The 19314-nt window shown below is 47.3% G+C and overlaps 2 protein-coding genes across 3 annotated transcripts in view; one reads left to right on the forward strand and one right to left on the reverse strand.

The window, feature by feature from the left end:
• Positions 1 to 15378, forward strand: part of Pde6b (phosphodiesterase 6B) — a 42729-nt gene extending 27351 nt beyond the window's left edge. The window contains exons 4-22 of one of the 2 annotated variants that reach the window (XM_021210248.1): positions 3269 to 3409; positions 3497 to 3571; positions 4151 to 4215; positions 5075 to 5141; positions 5362 to 5409; positions 6835 to 6984; positions 7267 to 7410; positions 8118 to 8183; positions 9052 to 9198; positions 10279 to 10386; positions 10623 to 10732; positions 10932 to 11019; positions 11379 to 11479; positions 11582 to 11689; positions 11956 to 12019; positions 12232 to 12306; positions 12882 to 12965; positions 14233 to 14389; positions 15138 to 15378. In XM_021210248.1, the coding sequence (XP_021065907.1) occupies positions 3269 to 3409; positions 3497 to 3571; positions 4151 to 4215; positions 5075 to 5141; positions 5362 to 5409; positions 6835 to 6984; positions 7267 to 7410; positions 8118 to 8183; positions 9052 to 9198; positions 10279 to 10386; positions 10623 to 10732; positions 10932 to 11019; positions 11379 to 11479; positions 11582 to 11689; positions 11956 to 12019; positions 12232 to 12306; positions 12882 to 12965; positions 14233 to 14389; positions 15138 to 15199 (1860 nt within the window). In that variant the 3' untranslated portion in view covers positions 15200 to 15378. Of the gene's footprint in view, positions 1 to 3267; positions 3410 to 3496; positions 3572 to 4150; positions 4216 to 5074; positions 5142 to 5361; positions 5410 to 6834; positions 6985 to 7266; positions 7411 to 8117; positions 8184 to 9051; positions 9199 to 10278; positions 10387 to 10622; positions 10733 to 10931; positions 11020 to 11378; positions 11480 to 11581; positions 11690 to 11955; positions 12020 to 12231; positions 12307 to 12881; positions 12966 to 14232; positions 14390 to 15137 lie in introns of those variants that run through there. The other variant, XM_021210249.2, reaches the window with a different exon arrangement.
• Positions 15379 to 16935: 1557 nt separating this feature from the next.
• On the reverse strand, positions 16936 to 18287 carry Atp5me (ATP synthase membrane subunit e). The gene is made up of 4 exons (XM_029545372.1): positions 18186 to 18287; positions 17885 to 17939; positions 17589 to 17687; positions 16936 to 17021 (listed from the first exon to the last, which is right to left on the reverse strand). Exons 1-4 carry the CDS (start codon positions 18219 to 18221, stop codon positions 16996 to 16998), a joined length of 216 nt encoding a protein of 71 aa, XP_029401232.1. The 5' UTR covers positions 18222 to 18287; the 3' UTR covers positions 16936 to 16995.
• Positions 18288 to 19314: the final 1027 nt, after the last annotated feature.

Here is a 19314-nt window from a genome sequence, read left to right on the forward strand (position 1 = left end):
CTCTCTCTCTCTCTCTCTCTCTCTCTCTCTCTCTCCCTCCCTCCCTCCCTCCCTCCCTCCCTTCCTTCCTTCCTTCCTTCCTTCCTTCCTTCCTTTCCACTCCAGATTTTATTCCCTTTCCGGTCCTCCCTCTGACTGCTCCACATCCCATACCTCCTCCCTGCCCCTGTCTCCATGAGGACGTCCCCACGTCTCCACCCCCCACCCCACCAGACCTCTAAACTCCCTGGGGCCTCCAGTCTCTTGAGGGTTAGGTGCATATTCTCTGACTGACTCCAGACCCTGAAGTCCTCTGCTGTATATGTGTTGGGGGCCTCATGTCAACTGCTGTATGCTGCCTGGTTGGTGATCCAGTGTCTGAGAGATCTCCAGGGTCCAGGTTAATTGAGACTGCTGGTTCTCCTATAGGGTCACCCTCCTCCTCAGCTTCTTCCAGCTTTTCCCTAATTCAACCACAGGGGTCAGCAGCTTCTGTCCATTGGTTGGGTGCAAATATCTGCATCTGACTCTTTCAGCTGCTTGTTGGGTCTTTCAGAGGGCAGTCATGATAGATCCCTTTTTGTGAGAGCTCCAAAGCCTCAGTAATAGTGTCTGGCCTTGGGACCTCCCCTTGAGCTGAATCCCACTTCGGGCCTGTCGCTGGACCTTCTTTTCCTCAGGCTCCTTTCCATTTCCATCCCTGTAATTCTTTCAGGCAGGAACAATTATGAGTCAGAGTTTTGACTGTGAGATGGCAACCCCATCCCTCATTCAATGATTTATCTTTCTGCTGGAGGTGGGCTCTATAAGTTCTCTCTCCCCAGTGTAGGGCGCTTCATCTAGAGTCCCTTCCTCTGAGTCCTGAGAGTCTCTCACCGTCCAGGTCTCTGGCGCATTCTGGAGGGTCCCCTAACCTCCTACCTCCCGAGGTTGCCTGTTTCGATTCTTCTGCTGGCCCTCAGGGCTTCAGTCCTTTCCCTCACCCAATACCAGATCATGTTCCCCTCTCCCCCTCTCCATCCCTTTTCCCTCCCAGGTTCCTCCCTCCCTCCCCTTCTGTGGTTGCTTTCTTCTCCCTCCCAATTGGGACTGAGGTGTCCTCACTTGGGCCCTTCAGCTTGTCGACTTTTTTGAGTTCTATGGCTGAAGAGATGGCTCATCAGTTAAGAGCAATGATTACTCTTCCAGACTTCCTGAGTTCAATTCCCAGCAACAACACTGTGACTCAAAACCCTCTGTAATGAGATCCAATGCTCTCTTCTGGTATGTCTAAAGACAACTACAGTGTATCCATATAAATAGTAAATAATAAATAAATCAAAAGAAAGAAAAGAAAAAAGGAAGAAAGAAAGAAAGAAAGCAAGCTCAGGGACAGAGGCATGGGTGACTCAAATACCTGCTCATTCGATCACATACTCAATGCTCACACTCAACATTCATGGACTTACATTCACACAGCCACAAATGCATACTTTACAGGCTTACCTGTTTTTCTCTTCACACACACACACGCACACACACACACACGCACGCACGCGCACACACACACACACACAGAGGAGAGAGAGAGAGAGAGAGAGAGAGAGAGAGAGAATGAATATCATATCAGCCATGTGTCTTTCTGAAATATAACAAATGTCACTGCTCTGTCTAACCTCACGTCCTAAGAACAGGAGCCCATGTTCCTCTTTTTGGTAGTTCCAAGACGGTCTAAGCAGAGCAGCCAAACTTCCAAACTTGTGGCCTCAGTTTTGTCATGGGGAAGCATGAGGTGTATAAGGGGTGACCAGAAATCACCCATGAATGAGGCAGGGCCAGAGTACTAGAGGCATAGGTGGCCTTGGGACAGCTAGGACTGGGATCTCAGGGATGAGCACTGTGGTTTAACAGTGCTGGTCTGCTGATGTGAAGGTGAAAATGCAGTCCTGAGCAAGATTCACGTCTCCTAGAAAATTGCAAGTAGTGTGGAAAGTGTCAAACACGCCCATGTGAACACACTGGAGCTAGAGGCCAAAGTGCAAAGATTGATAGGGGTGCATCTGAGCAACAGAGGCTGGGTCACCCAGGAAGATGGAGACCAGAAAGGGTTCCCTCCTACTAGGAGGGCTATAAGGAAATGAGTTCATTAGGTCCAAGAAGAACTGGCAGGAAGAAGCCACCAAGGAAGGCCCGAGAGAAGGGACTTTGCTATAGACCAGGCCCAATGTGAGTCTGAGGACTGACTGGGCTGGTGGTATACATTCCAGGGACTTGTGTTTGGGAACCATGGCCTAGACTTGTGAAAAGAGATTCTTGAACCTGGTCTGGCCAAGGACCTGTGTAGATATTAACAAAATAGTCACTTTCAAATTCACCCCACTGAAACACAAAAGGGTCTGCTGTTTATAGTGCAAGCCATGGTGCTCCCTGGGTTAACTACAGAGTGGGTGAGAATGGTTACTTGGATATTTGACTTTTTTTATTTTAATGAATTTTATTAGTTATTATTTTTCTAAAATACCTAAAATAGGAATTGAGCACTTAACTTTAAGCAGCTTGTCTTGAACCTTAAATCCCTAAAAGTAACCATTATGATTAACACTGATCATTAATTCCACAGTATCCTGAATCTCATAGGAGCACATTTCTTTTTTTATATACATTGATAAAATATGGTATCTTTATTTGACTTATACAAGCATTTTTCTTCATTAATAAGTCAGTTTAAGTAGTTTCAGATAATGTAACTTAGTTGAAATTAAGGAAAATGAAAATATTATTAAATCTTTGCAAAATCACAGTTTCCTGATGAGAAAAGTGTGATAGAAAAGTGTAGCATAATTAAAAAGTCTTGAGTTCCTGTTGTTTAGTATTATAAATAATAAAAAAGATATTTAAGGAAATTAAATACCAAGCTATAAATAGTAGTTTAATTTATTAAAATTGTAGCTCTCTGACTTTTAAGCTCACAGTGACTTCAATTTCTACCCATTAGCTCATTCACTGAGCGTGAGGCCAGCACTGGGTTTAACATATCCAGTAAGAGTCATGGTTATGGCCTAAGCTAGCCTTGAAAACTTGCCATCCAGTGAGTTTCCAGGGTCCCTCTGGGTCAAGACACAGGGAAGACTGTGTTCACAGTAAGCCTTGAGTTACACACCATCAGTCTGTGTCCTTCTGGGTTCAGGGCCAGTTGAGCACTCTGTAAGAATTAAGCTTGAAGTGTTTGTGGTACCAAATTGAGTGAACCCCAGAAGCTTCCGAGGCCAGACAGGTGTGGCCACAGGCCAACGTGTGTTTCACCCCTCAGGTGCTCCTCTGGTCAGCCAATAAGGTGTTTGAAGAGCTGACAGACATCGAAAGACAGTTCCACAAGGCCTTCTATACTGTCCGGGCCTATCTAAACTGCGACCGGTACTCAGTGGGCCTCCTGGACATGACCAAGGAGAAGGTGAGGTCTCAAACTCTCAGGTACCTCCTCCCCAGTGTGACCCAGCTCATAGACTGAGCATTTCCTTCTCTCTTTTTCTCTTCTCAGGAGTTCTTCGATGTGTGGCCTGTGCTGATGGGGGAAGCCCAGCCATACTCAGGCCCACGAACACCTGACGGTCGGGTAAGTCGGGCTGATAGGTGGCAGCTCCCCTACAATCTGGCTAGATCGAACTCCATGGAAAGGATGGGGGAATAGTGCAGCCCCAAGCACATATCTACTCTCACCAGGTTGCACTTTCCCAGTGAGGGTGGATTCTCTAGATCTGCTTTAGCTTGCCAGAGCTCCTATAAATATTGTGACATGCTTCCACATGAATTTTAGTGCATGTGTGGAGTATGTGCCCAGTTGATGTGAGGTTAAATGGGATACAGGAAAGAGAGATCTAAAACCTGGGTTTGCAATACACATCTATGAGTGTGTGTGTGTGTGTGTGTGTGTGTGTGTGAGAGAGAGAGAGAGAGAGAGAGAGAGAGAGAGAGAGAGAGAGAGNGAGAGAGAGAGAGAGAGAGAGAGAGAGAGAGAGAGAGAGAGAGAGAGAGAAAACATACACTGCTCATATGTAATTACCATGTGTCACCTCTGGATGTGCATTTTTGTGCATGGATATGTCTGGGTGGGTGCTAATCTCTTTTCCCTTAAAGAAAGACTCCATTGAGAAGCTGATCAGGAGTCCCTACACTGATATGTTTTGTTTCTCAGGAAATTGTCTTCTACAAAGTCATTGATTATATCCTCCACGGCAAAGAAGACATCAAAGTCATTCCGTAAGTGCTGGGGTTTGACAAGGGGCTCACCCCAGGATGGGACATCCCCAAACACAACCTCCGGAAGAGCCATCTTTGGGATTTTTTTTGTGAAGATTTATTCTATTTATATAAGTGTATTATATCTATCTTCAGACACACCAGAAGGGAGCACTGGATCCCATTACAGATGGTTTTGAGCCACCATATGGTTTCTGGGAATTGAACTCAGGATCTCTAGAAGAGCAGTCATTGTTCTTAACCGCTGAGCCATCTCTCCAGCCCATCTGGGGCCTTTAGATAGAGGCAGCAGGGCCTTCCCAAAACAGTGAGGAGGACGTGGGCAGATGAACAGGGAAGTGAGCAACCTAGGGCACTTAAATATCTGAAACGTATATCTAGGGAGTCAGATGAGCTGTCCAGATGGCCTCACCAGCAGAAACTCAGCCATTCCAGCCTTGGCAGGTGAAACCTCCAAGAGGTGAGGCTATCATCATATCCCAAAGAAAAGTCTAGCACAGAGCTCTGCCCTAGAGGGACAGTAGTCCTATGATTATGTGACCAACGACCTCATGAACCTTTAAACCTGGCAACATCCCAGACAGGCTCCAAGCAGGCCGTAGGATTCAGGTATCATGAATGAAGAACAGGTAGCAAGCCCTGAGTCTCCAGAACCCAACTGAAGTCAGGAGTCTCCAGTAGGGAAGGAGACCCTGCAAAATGAGGAAAGGAAGCTAGCTCATCATGACCTCCTCCAGTCCTCATCAGCTTCCTAGCCTCATCCCACCTGAGCTCAGAGAAAGGCATAAAGTGAACTCATACATTGTTTCATCTAACAATGCAAGCATTCATTCCTCTGACCTCTGTTCTTTTCCCACAGCACACCCCCGGCTGATCACTGGGCCCTGGCCAGTGGCCTTCCAACCTACGTGGCAGAAAGTGGCTTTGTGAGTGTCCCTCTCCAGTGCTGTACTGCCTCCTGACTGATGCTGTACTGGCCAGTGCTACAATGTATGCTGGCCTGCTACCTCCTTTTAGCCCTCCCTGCTAGCTGCTGCTCACTTTTCCCAGTTAGAAGCTCCTTTGTTATAGGCAAGGTTAAGTAGGTTAGTGCTTGTGTTTGTGTGTTCAGTTGCTCAGAGTGAAACTGTTTCTCTTCCTTTCCAGATCTGTAACATCATGAATGCTTCAGCTGATGAAATGTTCAACTTTCAGGTAATCTGCCTACTCATTTAATGAAACTGCATTTTATTAGAAAAAGAGGATATTTTGTTTCAAAAATGATGGATTGAATTAGGTTTTTCCACTTGAAACAACTTTGGGGGGCTAGAGAGATAGCTCAGTAGGTAAATTGTTTTCTATGATAGCATGAGAATCCATCACCCACATAAATAAAACCCAGGTACATGTACCTATCAATCCAAGTGCTGAGTTGGGGGGGTGAGAAGCAGGAAAAACAAAATGATTCCACGGGTTTAGTGGCCAGCTAATCTAACCAACCAGTGAGCTCCAGTATCACTTAGAAACCCTATCTCAGAAAATAGAGCAGCAAGCAATAGAGGAAAACATCCAACATGCACACACACATAGGCACACCAATGTATGCAACATATACACATAAAACAACTTCACTTACACCTGTGATCCCAGCACTCAGAAGATGGAGGCAGAAGGATTGCTGCAAGTTAGCCCAAGGCCAACACTGGCTAAAGAGTGAGATTCTGTCTCAAAAAAAAACAAAAGAAAAATAGAAGAAACAATTTCAGTCTCAGTGACTGGGAAACCATACAAGAAATGTATTTGTACTTCCAGGTTTATTTGAGCTGATTTTATGTGGACTCAGTTAGATTTAATTGATTTTGGCTGGACTCAGATGATCTTGTCTCATCTCAGCTGAATTTATCTGATCTCATCTGACCTTGGCTGGACTCAGTAGAGCTTATCTGGGCTAAGTGGATCCTGTCTGGCCTCAAGTAATCTTGGCTGGTCTTAGTTGATCTTCACTGGGTTTATCTGGGTTCAGTTGGTCTTCACTGTGTGCAGCAGAAGTCAGCTAATCTTTGAGCTCAATCAATTTTGGTAGGACTCAGCCAAAGTTTATCTGATATCACTTGATTGAACTTCTGATAGTTGAAATTTTCTGTGCTGGAACTATGAAGGTTTAGAATTTCTCTGCTCTACCTGACCTTATCTGGGGTTTGAACAAATATGCCTATGGCCACATAGCACTTTCCTAAGGGAGGTTATGTTAGTAGGAACATCACTAACACCCTCTTGGAGGAACTGGTTAAAAATTACCATCCATATTTCATTTTGGAAGACAGAATGAACCAACTACACAGTGTTCAAAGTCCAGTGTAAAATAGAAACGTGGATCCACTTGTTGAGCAGTTAGTACGTTGAGTAACACTTTTCAGTTCTTCTAATAAGTATGCTTGGGGACTGGAGCCCTCATGTGCCCATGAAGTCTGCCGTGCTGGGAAAATAGCCTCCTCTAGCCCACAGTGTAACCTATTAGCATGGCCTGAGGACAGGAAAAAAAAAAAAAAGAAGTCTAACCCTGCCCCTCCCCGACCCTGGTCACCAAGTCCTTACCAGTCCACACCTGGAACAGCCCTGTTCTTTCTCTACTCCCTGCAGGAGGGGCCCCTGGATGATTCAGGATGGATGATCAAGAATGTTCTCTCTATGCCCATTGTCAACAAAAAAGAGGAGATTGTGGGGGTGGCAACCTTCTACAACAGAAAGGATGGAAAGCCCTTCGATGATCAAGATGAAGTCCTTATGGAAGTAAATACCTAGTATCATACATGGACAAAAGGGTCCATCTATCATGTGGTGGGACATCAGTGAGGACTGTCCCTCTCCACACACATTTGGACCCTGTTTAGCACTACATCAGGGAGAAGGGGACAAAGATAGTTCCCAAAGTTCTATCTCAGGAGACCCCATTCATAGGCATTCATTGTACTGTAGCAGTCTGGGAACTGGCCTCTGAGTCACAGGTATAAAACATAGTTAGCACTCACCAGAGTGCATTGCTAATGGGGTGACACTGCTGTCTACATCCAGTCTCTGACGCAGTTCCTGGGGTGGTCAGTGCTGAACACAGACACCTATGACAAGATGAACAAGCTGGAGAACCGTAAGGACATCGCCCAGGACATGGTTCTGTACCATGTGAGATGTGACAAAGATGAAATCCAGGAAATCCTGGTACGGTTCTTGGCATTTTATGGGGCCCCTCTGACTGGGGGAGGCAGAGAGCTCAGTGATAAGGATATATGTATGGGGCTAATGTAGTGTCTAACCCTAACACTACACCCTCTGCAACTCAGACATTGTCCCTGTGCCTTATCCTAAGCAGTGAGTCGGTATTACCAGAGCCTTCCTAGCCCATCTCATTATTCCATCTGCAATCCATATGTGTCACTAAGGACAACACAGGGAAAGGAATGAATGTCAGGGTCCCCAGGAACTTACCACTTATGTCTGGAATTGAGGATGACTGAGCACAAGGGAGACTGCTGTTCTTCAGTGATTACCCTGTGTTCAACATGTTCTGTAATGGTATACTATCATTAGTTACATTCACAGGGTAAGGGTGATGTTGTCACTGTCACAGGAGTAAAGGAGATACCACCACTGACACACTTATGGATGGACATAGATGGCATGATACTGCCATTATGTCACACTGGTATGAAGGTTAATAGTCACTCAGTTATAGTCATAGGATTAAGGTGATCCTAAGGTGGTCCTGTCACTTGTGGGGGAAAGATAATGAGGTCACTATGTTATTCCTGGGGTGAGAGTAATATTGATGGCTACCATAGGGGGTGTAGGTGATGCTGTTACTCTATTATATAGGGTGAAGTGACACTATCACTCAGTCCCACAACTCACCTGTTGCTCTCTGTTAGCCAACAAGGGATCGCCTTGGGAAAGAGCCTGCTGACTGTGAGGAGGATGAGCTGGGGAAAATCTTGGTGAGAATCTGCTTCCAGTGGACACAGCTGCTCTCATGAGTGTCAGGAGAGAGCCCTGGCACACACAGCATCCTCTCTTGCTGTTAGTGCTACACGTGTAGGCATGTCAACACTCCCCCCCAGCAGGGAGGACAATATTGGCTTGTAGTGTGGCCAGCTGGAGTTTACTTGATATCTGCCCTGTTGAGTGTCTCTGCTGTCCTGTCTCCTCTGTTTTCCAGAACTAGCCATGTTTTAGTTTCTGCATGCACAATTTAGGCCCACTGTCCATCCATGCTGCCTCCCAATAGAAGCATCTAGGTGCTACAGTCCCTAGTTTAGATATATTTATGTTCATGTGTGTGCATATTTCTGTGTATAAACATGTGTGTAGACACACAGAAACACCTGTTTGTGTCTCCCAGAGAACACCCATACATCAACTTGACAATTGTGGGGCACCTACCTTTTTCTGTCAACTGTGTGATTTAGCAGAATCACCAGAGCTGTTTGTCTTACTGAACAAGCTTTGGAGTTTATTAATACCAACAAGTTCTAAACATCAATGGCTCTGTGTATTGTGAGTGTGCACATATGTGCCCATATGTCCATATGGCTAGGTCTAAATCCATGAGTGTACCTCTGTAACTTTTCATGTATATATCTTATATGTTTGCTTTTCCAGCATCACTGCCACCAAGCCAGGCAAGCTTCTCACTGTCAGGTTACCTGGTACAAGGAAACAGTAGGATAAGATAAACAGTGGTCTAGCTATAAATTTGATATATACCTGGGTGTCTGTCTGCACAATGGTTCAGAGAAAAGAAAGGTTAAGAACCAGTAAGGGTGTGGTAGGCCTGCCTCTCTCAGCCCACAATCTCTCTTACAGAAGGAAGAACTTCCAGGGCCGACCAAATTTGACATATATGAGTTCCACTTCTCTGATCTGGAGTGTACAGAGCTGGAGCTAGTTAAATGTGGCATCCAGATGTACTATGAGCTGGGTGTAGTCCGAAAGTTCCAGATTCCCCAGGAGGTGAGGAGATATGGTTGGCGGTTCCAGAACAAGAGGAAGTGGAGGGGTGGTTAAGGGTTACAGATCTCCTAAGAGGTGAAGTGTGTGTGTGTGTAACAGAGGGAGGGTGTCCACAAGTCCCACAGAGAATCTTGGTGTCAAACATGTTCATCATAGTGAAATACACTTGGTAAATATATCTAGAATAAATTATTGGATGGATGGATAGAAAGTTTGTTAACTGGATGTTCCAAACAACATTTTTATTAGGACGTCATAGGGAAATAGGATCCTTAGGGAACTGTAGCAACTACTCACCAGAATAGAAAACACATGCCTTTTCTAGGTTTGCCTCTCAGGGGTCAATGCTGGGAGGAAGGAAAGAGCCCAGAGCCCCGCCCAGAGCCCCACCATTCTGCTCTTTCCATGGGTTTCTCACTCTGTCCTGCACCCACCTCCATACCTGTGTCCCCACAGCCCACATGAAGAATGAATACTCTCTCATGCACCTCAGAAAACAGAAGCAACAGGCTGATATTTCTGAAAGAAGTTGTACTAAATGCTAAGGGAGACAGACAGACAGAAAACCATTGGAATAAAAAATATTTCCAAATAATTATTTGACCCTAAATATCATAACGGAAGGAGTAAAAGGTTCCCTTAGCCTGCATCCTCTTGTTGAAGAAAATGTTGAGGCTTTCCACCTTCCTGCTCACAGGTCACATGTGACTCACTCAAACATTCAGGCCTTAAACTGATGGGTTTTTTGTTTGTTTGTTTGTTTGTTTAGTTGGCTTTGGTTTTCTCAAAAGATCTCACATGCCAGGGGTCCTCTTTCCATTATGAGTCTGAACCTTGGGAAGAAAGGCATCAAATTCCCAAGGGCTGTTCTTTGCTCTACCATGTGAGAGCCCTTCCCAAACAGGAAGGGGCCAGTGGGAACAAGGAACAAGGGCTCTGAGGCCAACAAACTAGAAGTGGAGAAATAGGTGTAACAGACTCTAATGCAAGCAGTATGAAAGGCTTGGGTAGACTCTCACGTGGTGTTGTGATCCACACTCATGTGTGGATCCCAGAGCGCACATGTACTCTGCTCCCCAGGTCCTGGTGCGCTTCCTATTCTCTGTCAGCAAAGCCTATCGAAGAATTACCTACCACAACTGGCGCCATGGCTTCAATGTAGCCCAGACCATGTTTACCCTACTCATGGTACGTATGTAAATTGGATGGGCTAGATGAATCAGGGGGTTGGGGCAAGGACCACAGCTAACTACCTTCTGGCCCAAGGATGCCAATTGTGTGTATCCAGTCCTAGCAATGGGTGGAAGGGACCTGGGTGGGCAAAGGGATGGGTTTGAAACAGCCCACATCCCCTTTAACCACTGCCTTCTGGAGCCAGAGAGCTGGGCCAGTGACAGGACTCAGGACTGAACCTATCCCCACAGACAGGCAAACTGAAGAGCTATTACACAGACCTAGAGGCCTTCGCCATGGTTACAGCTGGCCTGTGCCACGACATCGACCACCGTGGCACCAACAACCTGTACCAGATGAAGTAGGCTGTGGGGAGGGCAGGCTTGTGGTGGGCATGGTAAACCATAAGTCACGTGCCCTTAGGGTGGGTCTTTGCAGTCTGGCAATCAGTACTGAGATGGACCACCCTGAAGACACAGTGCCACATGCGTCAGACCTCATCCTACTGCCTTCTAACATTGCTTTTGTTGTGTTCCCCTGTTAAATAAAATATACAACAGATCGCAGAATCCTCTAGCCAAGTTACATGGCTCCTCAATTCTGGAAAGGCACCACCTGGAATTTGGGAAGTTTCTGTTGGCAGAGGAGGTTTGTTCCTGATTTGGTTCTGGGTTGGTTCTCCTCTGGGCTGTGGTAGACAAGCAGGAGGCTCTGGGCAGCATGGATTTATCAGTGTGAGGTGTTAAAGGACAGGCTCACATCTAAAGATGTTCCCACATGGGGCAGAATTGCAGTCATGGAGGCAGTAGCTAGGAATGGCCACTAGAGGGTACAACAGATCATGGAAATGGGCGAAGGTATCTGAGCCAGGACACTGACAGAGGGTAAACACCAAGGGAAGGCAAGGTTAGAGGGAGAGGATTAGGCAGGGTAGCCCTGAGAGTCAAAAACAAGACTGCCACAGGCAACCTCCGCCACAACCCAACACCAGCTTATGGTCCCCACAGAGCCTGAACATCTACCAGAACCTGAACCGGCGGCAGCATGAACATGTGATCCACCTCATGGACATTGCCATCATTGCCACTGACCTGGCCCTCTACTTCAAGTAAGAATGCCTCAGAGGCAGGAGGTATGGGCAGAGCCCTCAGTAGATACAGATAACCATGGCCAGTCTGTCACCTACTCCTCCCCTCCTTCTTGGGATCAGGAAGAGAACAATGTTCCAGAAGATTGTGGACGAGTCTAAGAACTATGAAGATAAGAAGAGTTGGGTTGAGTACTTATCCTTAGAGACCACACGAAAGGAGATAGTCATGTAAGTAGCAGGTGCACTGCTGGTCCCTGCAGACCTCCCTAATCCGAGGCAGGAGACGCCACAAGGGTTCATGGGCCTCACCACAGAATCCAGAATCTTCCTTAGCACCCTTGACCACCACTTGCTTCAACCTCAGCTGTCCTTCTTCACCTGCAAGATGGTGACTCGGGACCAGCACCTTCCCTAGGACTGTCCCAGAGAGCTGCTGAGAAAACATGTTTACTCTCTGCTCAGAAGGACAGGTAGTCTGTTCTGTCTGTCCACAGGGCCATGATGATGACTGCATGTGACCTGTCTGCTATCACCAAGCCCTGGGAAGTCCAGAGCAAGGTCAGGACTGATGACCATCTGGACCCAGAATAGCCCTTCGCAGGCCATCCTGGGTCTGTACCTAGGGAGCTACAGGGAAATGGTGTTGGTTTTTGAAGTGATACCTGGGTACAGCAGTGAGAGGCACCATATGAACCCTGCCTGCAGGGCCTGAGGGGAGGGCCTGCTGCTCCTGGACACGGAGCCCCACTATAACTTTCCTGTGTGCTCAGGTTGCTCTTCTGGTGGCTGCTGAGTTCTGGGAACAAGGGGACTTGGAGAGGACTGTCTTGGATCAACAGCCCATTGTGAGTGTTGCTTCCAGAATCTTCCATCTTGGCATATGTATTAGAACGCTTGGTAGTGCTCCAGACCCCAGGAATTTAAGGTCCTGGAGCCTTAGCCTTGATTTTTGGGGCCCTTTGGCATGACTATGAGTAATTTGGCATCTTGCATCAGAATAGAAATCATGAAAAATTGTTAGATCAGGGTTGAAGCTCAGCAGGAGCACCTAGGGTCTATGCGGCTGCAGAGTACATCCATTAGGCAGGACAGTCCAGAGAGGTCAAGTCAGAGAAGGGCAAGCCTAGGGAAAGGCAGGGAGAAGTGGTGGTAGTCCATGGCAAGATAGATAATGAGGTAGTTACAGCTAGGGTTAGGGCCCACTGCCAACACCACAGACGCCATCGACATACATAGAACTGGGAACTTCAAAGGGTTGTTCTGACCACTTATCTTCCAAGCCAACTCTAGCTAATGTGAAGAACTGTTTGGAGCAGGCTTTAGGTGAGGCATAGACTAAGCAGGAAAGGTCTTTGCCAGCAAACAAAGTCTCATAGAAAGACACAGCACCCATGTCATCTGCCTGTGTCTTCTTTACAAGCCCATGATGGACCGGAACAAAGCAGCTGAGCTCCCTAAGCTGCAAGTTGGCTTCATCGACTTCGTATGTACTTTCGTATACAAGGTGCGCAGCAGAGGTATTCTATATTGGCTGGGGTGGACTGGCTAAGAGTGGGTAGGGAATGGGCTAAATCCAGCAGGGAACCACAGGGACATTTATGTGATCTTACCCTTATCTGATGGGGGAAACCACAATACCCTCCTCAACCTGCCCAGCCAATGGTTTGTCCCAAAACGTACGACTGTTCCTTAGAAGCACTAAGTGTACTTCCTAGAATATCCTTACTCATCCTGAGGTCTCACCTTAAATATCCCTGTCACAGAGAGCCCCCTTTACCTACATTGGGCACACCATCTTCAGAAAAATGGCTGCAACTTGTCTACTAGGTACCTGTGAAAATATGAAGGCGAGCCTGAGTTTTACCTGTCTTCAATGGCATACCCCAATACAACCTGAAGAACATGACAGCAGCCATGTTCCCACTAGCTGGTCAGGCACCAATGAGCTGCCAAGTCTTTGAATTCTGTATTTGATCATAGAGTATAAGACAGGAACTTGAAGAGACTCACAAGATAGTGTCCTTATGAGATGTACATCACTCAAGCTCCACACCACTCTAGTACTCAGTGGTGACAGACCCCACATTGTAAGGTAGATGCTGTGTGACTTCAAGTGAAGTCAATCGTAAGCAACCAGGGAGGCAGGAAGAGATGGCCACTGTGGACCCCACTGTTCCTCTGCCCATTGACATCAGCCTGAAAGCAGCTATAGGGCTTGTTGGAGCTTCCGATCCTCCTGTAGGTAACATTCTCTGCTTTATTTTTGGGGTATTCAACCTGCTAGTACTGTATCACAAATATACCCAGCAGCTCCATCTCACAAAAGTTCCTATCCTGTCCCCCTCCTCAGGGATTTTCTGGAAAAGGGACACCTCGGTGGTTCTCTCCGATGCTGGTTAACTATAGATGGCATTACCTGGAGCGAGCACCAAGTGAAATAAGCTAAGGATCAAGAAACCAAGCTTATGCTGGGCCTGTGGTGTGGTGTGACCTGGGAATCAGTCTTTGCAGTCCAGGGACCAGTGCTAAGAGTAGTCATCTTATATGCATGATGTCAGGGGGTGTGAAGCCTCATTTCACTGTCCTTATGACTTTTAAGATAAATATGCCACAGATACCAGAATCCTATAACCAAGATATATAGCTCCATGATTCTAGAGCATTCTCAGTCCAATGAGTCTGGTGGTAGGGAAGCCTGAGGCAGTGAAGAGCTACCATTTGAGCCCTCTGGGACCAGTGAAACAGCATGGTGACTTCTTAGTTCCCTCTAGGAATTTTCTCGATTTCACGAAGAGATCCTGCCCATGTTTGACCGACTGCAAAATAACAGAAAGGAGTGGAAAGCACTAGCTGATGAGTATGAGGCCAAAGTCAAGGCCCTGGAGGAAGAAAAGAAGAAGGAAGAAGACAGAGTAGCAGCCAAGAAAGGTCTGGGCCCCTCAGAGAACTGGGATGCGCTCCTAGTTAACCCCTAAGTCAATGCTGAGAATCACCAAGCAAGCAGCAGGACAGATAGAGGCTCTGGAGTCAAGGAATGTCCCATCCATTTATCCTGTTCCCCATGGAGCATGGCTGTTCATGCTACGCAGACAACAGACCAGACTGAGATGTCCTCTCACTGAGATACTAGTATATCCATTCTTATACAGCGGGAGTAAGCTTACTCAACTCCTATCAGCCTTTTGTTCCACTAAGTAGTTCCTTGCAGGTATGGTAGCATATGCCTGTAACCACCCCCTCCCCAAACTATCCTCAAAGTCAAGAGAGAAAACCTGAATCAAACAACACAAAGGCAAAAACACTGAGCTAAGCAAGAGTTTTAAGCAGGCACAGTGCTTACCCTATATGGAATGAGTCTGTCGAACAAGCTGATGCACCCAGGATCAGAAGCCCAGTGACAGTATCTTATCTTTCCCAGGGTTTGTGTACCCTGGACCTGGGGTTCTCCAGGGCCACTGTAAGAGCACATTGAAGAGCACAGCTTCTGGGTCATAGGAGGTCAGGACTGAAAGTAATCAGGGCATGGTGACCGAAGAGGCTCAAGCGCTAAGCAAGGCTCAGCATAATCGGCTTGGGTTGGCTACAGACCTAGTTCAGCCCCTGCAGGGAGAATCTACAGGGTCAGAGGGCACTGGTTCTACAAGATGAAGTCTCACACTCTTATCTTCTTTTGCAGTGGGCACAGAAGTTTGCAATGGTGGTCCAGCACCCAAGTCCTCGACCTGCTGTATCCTATAAGCCCTGTTTCATGGCTTTGGGTCCCTCCTGCCACTCAACCACTGTATACGGACTCTGCCTATAGCAGTTTGGTATAAGACATTAGGAACAGGAAAAAAAAAAAGATTGAATGTAACTTTGGATATTTTGAAATTTTAAAGGTGTTTTTACAAATTAAAACCAACTATGAATAAGTTAAATGGTGTGACCCATAATATTCATCTGGTTTGATAGAAGTTCCCACAGAGATCTTTATAAAGGATCTGTGAAATGTGTCTGGAATCAGAGCTCTACTACTGTACGTACATATTCAGTCCCATCTGCTTCAGTAAAAACATATACCCAGGAAGTCAGAACAACATAGAGAAAATAACTCACCAGGACTACACATGCTGACAGCACTGGAGGGCACATCACATTTGACCTGTTGAGAAACTCTGCTTGCTGGGGCCAAGGCTGTGAGCGGAGCTGAGATCAAATGCAAGTGGCCTGAATGCTTGGGTGGGACCCTAAAGAAGGAAGCAGCCAGCAGCTTTGTCTGCTGTTGATGCTGCAGCTGTACAGAGGAGCCTGGAAGGTAAAGCAAAGGCAGTCGACTGGGACCTCACAAGACTAACCTCTGAGATGGGCACAATCTGGCAAAGAACAAGCTTATGGGAAACCCAAGGAATCTGTCCTCATGACAGGCCAGCACTAACTGGATGGGGTCATTCCTGGGAAGAGAATACATTTGGCAGTTTGCCTTTAGCACTATGGAGTATGGGGGTGACAAATTTAACCCTCTGAGCCCCAGATAGTGGGATACCATTGGGGGAGGGGGAAATGGGGGGGGGAAGCAGCTCCTCAGCCCCTAAAACCAAATAAACAGCTTTGAAGTATACATATGCTGGTTCTCATTACATTTGTAGATCCACTCACTTAAAAAAAAAAAAACAAACAAACAAAAAACAGGCTACAAACCTAGAAAACTTATTCAAAGCACAGACGAGGAAGCAGTAACACCTCTAACCCTAACCCTTATGTTGTGATAACCATAACCAAGAGCAACTTGGAGGGTTCGCTCTATTTGGTTTACAAGTCTCTATCAGTCAAGCAGAAGCAAGAGCCAGGAATCACAGGACACTGCTTTCTTATAGGACCATCTGCCCAGTGGTGGTACCACCCACAGTGGGCTGGGCACTTCCACAAATTAACCATCAATTAAGAAAATGCCCACAGACATGTCCACAAGCCAATCTAATAGACAATTCCTCAACAGAGGTTTCCTCTTCCCAGGTCTCTAGTTTGTGTCAAGTTGACAAGAACTAACTAGCACCCCAGCTGGACACAAGGGCCTAGTTGTCCGGGCCTCCTTGAATAGTTCAGCTTTAGGTCACTTTCTAAGACCCAGAGAAGAATTATGAGTTGGGGGCACAAGACTCATGTTATTGTGAAGTCATCAACATCTGTCCTTCTGTGCAGGGCCCAAGCTGCTGACATAAGAAGAGTCCAGATCAGAGCAGAGCAAGCTGCATCCAGGAGGCTAGGCCACTCTATTACCCCGGCATCCCTGGAGCCCTAATTTGGCCTTACCACTGCACCTTCACATGCCCCAGTACTTCTCACTTTGTATGTGTGTCAGGTAATGGTCATTAACTCCTTTGAAACTCCACCCACCGCACCCCCACCCCCACCCCTCCCCATCGGAGGAAAAGTCAGGACTGCAACCACAGAGCTGGTACCTAGAAGCAAACAGTAAAGAGAGAGGAAGCCAGAGCATCACACAATGAAGCTTTATTCATCCTCAAGGACTAGAGAAAAGCAAGCTCGCTGACGCCTCACTTGAGAATGCTGTCATCTTGGGCTGAAAAGTAAGAAGAGACCATGTCAAACATTATACATACTCGGGCCACCTTACGGGGACTTGGGCTTTAAACAATCAAGAATCTAATTCCAGCCTGGCAGTGGTGGCGCATGCCTTTAATCCCAGCACTCGGGAGGCAGAGACAGGCGGATTTCTGAGTTCGAGGCCAGCCTGGTCTACAAAGTGAGTTCCAGGACAGCCAGGGCTATACAGAGAAACCCTGTCTTGGAAAAAATAAATAAATAAATAGATAGATAAATAAATAAATAAATAAATAAAATAAAGACTCTAATTCCAAGAGAACCTTAACTTCATTACTAAAACCATCCCTTGCATCCCCAACTGCCTTCTCCATCAGACTGGAATCCACAGGAAGTCAACAGAGAAGGGTCAGAGAGCCTGCTCAACAGTATCCAAGAGAAGGGGCAGTATGCCTCTCCCGCTCCACCGGGCTCCAGAGAGCAGCAGGGGACAAAAGCGCCAAGGGATGAGAGGCAGCCCCAGGTCCACAAAGCAGCAGCTACTTCCACAAAACTCGGGGGTGTTGGGAGGAGCTAAAAGCCATACCTTCTGCCAGTTCTCTCTCAATCCGTTTCAACTCATCTAGTCTCTTCTTTTCCTCTGCTGCTATTCTCCTCTCCTCCTCTGCCCGGGGTTTTAGGTAACCTGGGGGAGGAGTGGAAGCAATTAACTTCTCTAAAAATGCTGCTTCGTGAAAAAGCCGACTCCAGAATCTCCGGAGAGCTGTTCCCACCTGCCCCCCTCTAGGGCCTAACATCATCTCCCTCCCAAGGAGCTGCAGGCTCGAGCAGTGTCACACAGCCTCTCACCCGGAATCCCGCTCTCCCGGTCCCCAAACTCACTGTAGCGCTTGGCGCCGTATGCCATGCCGAGGATCAGAGCGGAGTACCGGCCGAACTGCAGAAGAAAACGTTAGAGCAGAAGGCACGCCGGGGGAACAAGGGGATCGCAGGGGTCGGAGATCGAGGAGTACTGGGAGAGGGAGTACGGGGCGGGTGTGTGTGCAAGGCTTGCAGGCCCGGGATTGCTCCGAGACCACAGCCGCCAGTCCCGAGGGTGGGCAATCTTAAGTCAGGGGAGGGGGGAGGAAAGGGGGCATGCATGGGCTCTGAGCACCGCGCAACGACGGTGAAGAGGATTCACCTTGATGAGTGGAGAGACCTGAACCGGGGGCACCATTTTGTCCGTGACCTTCGCGCCGGAAGCTCAATTGGGGCGGAAGACAGCGAGGATGAAAGACGCTTTCTGAATCCAGAAAGGCGCATGCGCCGCAGCGAAAACTCTGCCCCCTAGCGGCTGGAGGATAGCAGAGCGGTCCCACAGGGCTGGTTACCACTTTCCAGGTACGAAGTCTCTGGGCTGTTAGTGTGAGCTGGCTTCAGAAGGGTGACGCAGAGCCAGCCTCGTTATTTCAGCACCGGCGTGTAATGAATGACCAACCCTAGATTCCGTCGCCCACCTGTTGTGGACTGGAGCACGCAAACAATCCCTTTATCTCTTGGAACAGACGAGCACACCTGGCTGACTCGGGCACGAGATTACAGAACTTGTATTGATTGGCCCTTTCCCAGAAGTGAGCAACCTTCCAGGGCTTTCCTGCCATTTCCGGCATTGGACGCATATGTCCTCCGAACAGTGCTTTCTCGCCCTGAGTTCCTAACTTACACCTCTGGATGTTTTGGGCTTTACAGGTAATGGTCATCCAAATGAGGCTAACCCTTGGATCTCCCTGCCCACACTCTCAGGACCACAGGTCCTGAGTCCTAATGACCTCTTTTTCAGGCCTCATCGGGGCCGACCATGGAGCACCCAGATTGCCAAACTATCTTTCTGCAGTCCATGTCCCCAGAGTGGGTACCTCTCTAGCAGCCATGTTGGTCTAGACCAGCAGTTCTCAATCAACCCTTTGTGATCCCTTTGGCACACCCTTATCTCCAAAAATATTTACGTTATGACTCATAACAGTAATAAGATTAGAGTTATAAAGTAGCAATGAAAATAATGTTATGGTTGGGGGGGTCACATAAGGAGCTGTATTAAAGGGTCACAGCATTAGGAAAGTTGAGCATCACTGGCCTAGATGGAAGTTGTCTAGGGATGAGGCAAGCAGGAGACAAGGTGATTATCAGCTGTGTCTGTTGGCAAGCATCTCTGTGCACATCTGTCATGGTACAGTTTGTAGCCACCCACTGAATGGCTGGCTTTACCCCAATACTCCATAGTGACTTGAAATCTCCCTAAGGCTGTCGATTGAGCCAGCCTCCTCAGTTTT

This window comes from Mus pahari, chromosome 13 (assembly GCF_900095145.1).
Source record: "Mus pahari chromosome 13, PAHARI_EIJ_v1.1, whole genome shotgun sequence".
Classification (NCBI taxonomy): domain Eukaryota; kingdom Metazoa; phylum Chordata; class Mammalia; order Rodentia; family Muridae; genus Mus; species Mus pahari.

Bases quoted from the DNA above. Each gene is read 5' to 3' on its own strand.
- Atp5me (XM_029545372.1), bottom strand. From the start codon at position 18,221: ATGGTGCCCCCGGTTCAGGTCTCTCCACTCATCAAG. The intron at 17,940-18,185 runs GTGAATCCTCTT...TTTCTTCTGCAG, and splicing joins AGGTCTCTCCACTCATCAAG to TTCGGCCGGTACTCCGCTCT. The intron at 17,022-17,588 runs GTATGGCTTTTA...CTTACTTTTCAG, and splicing joins TGAGAGAGAACTGGCAGAAG to CCCAAGATGACAGCATTCTC.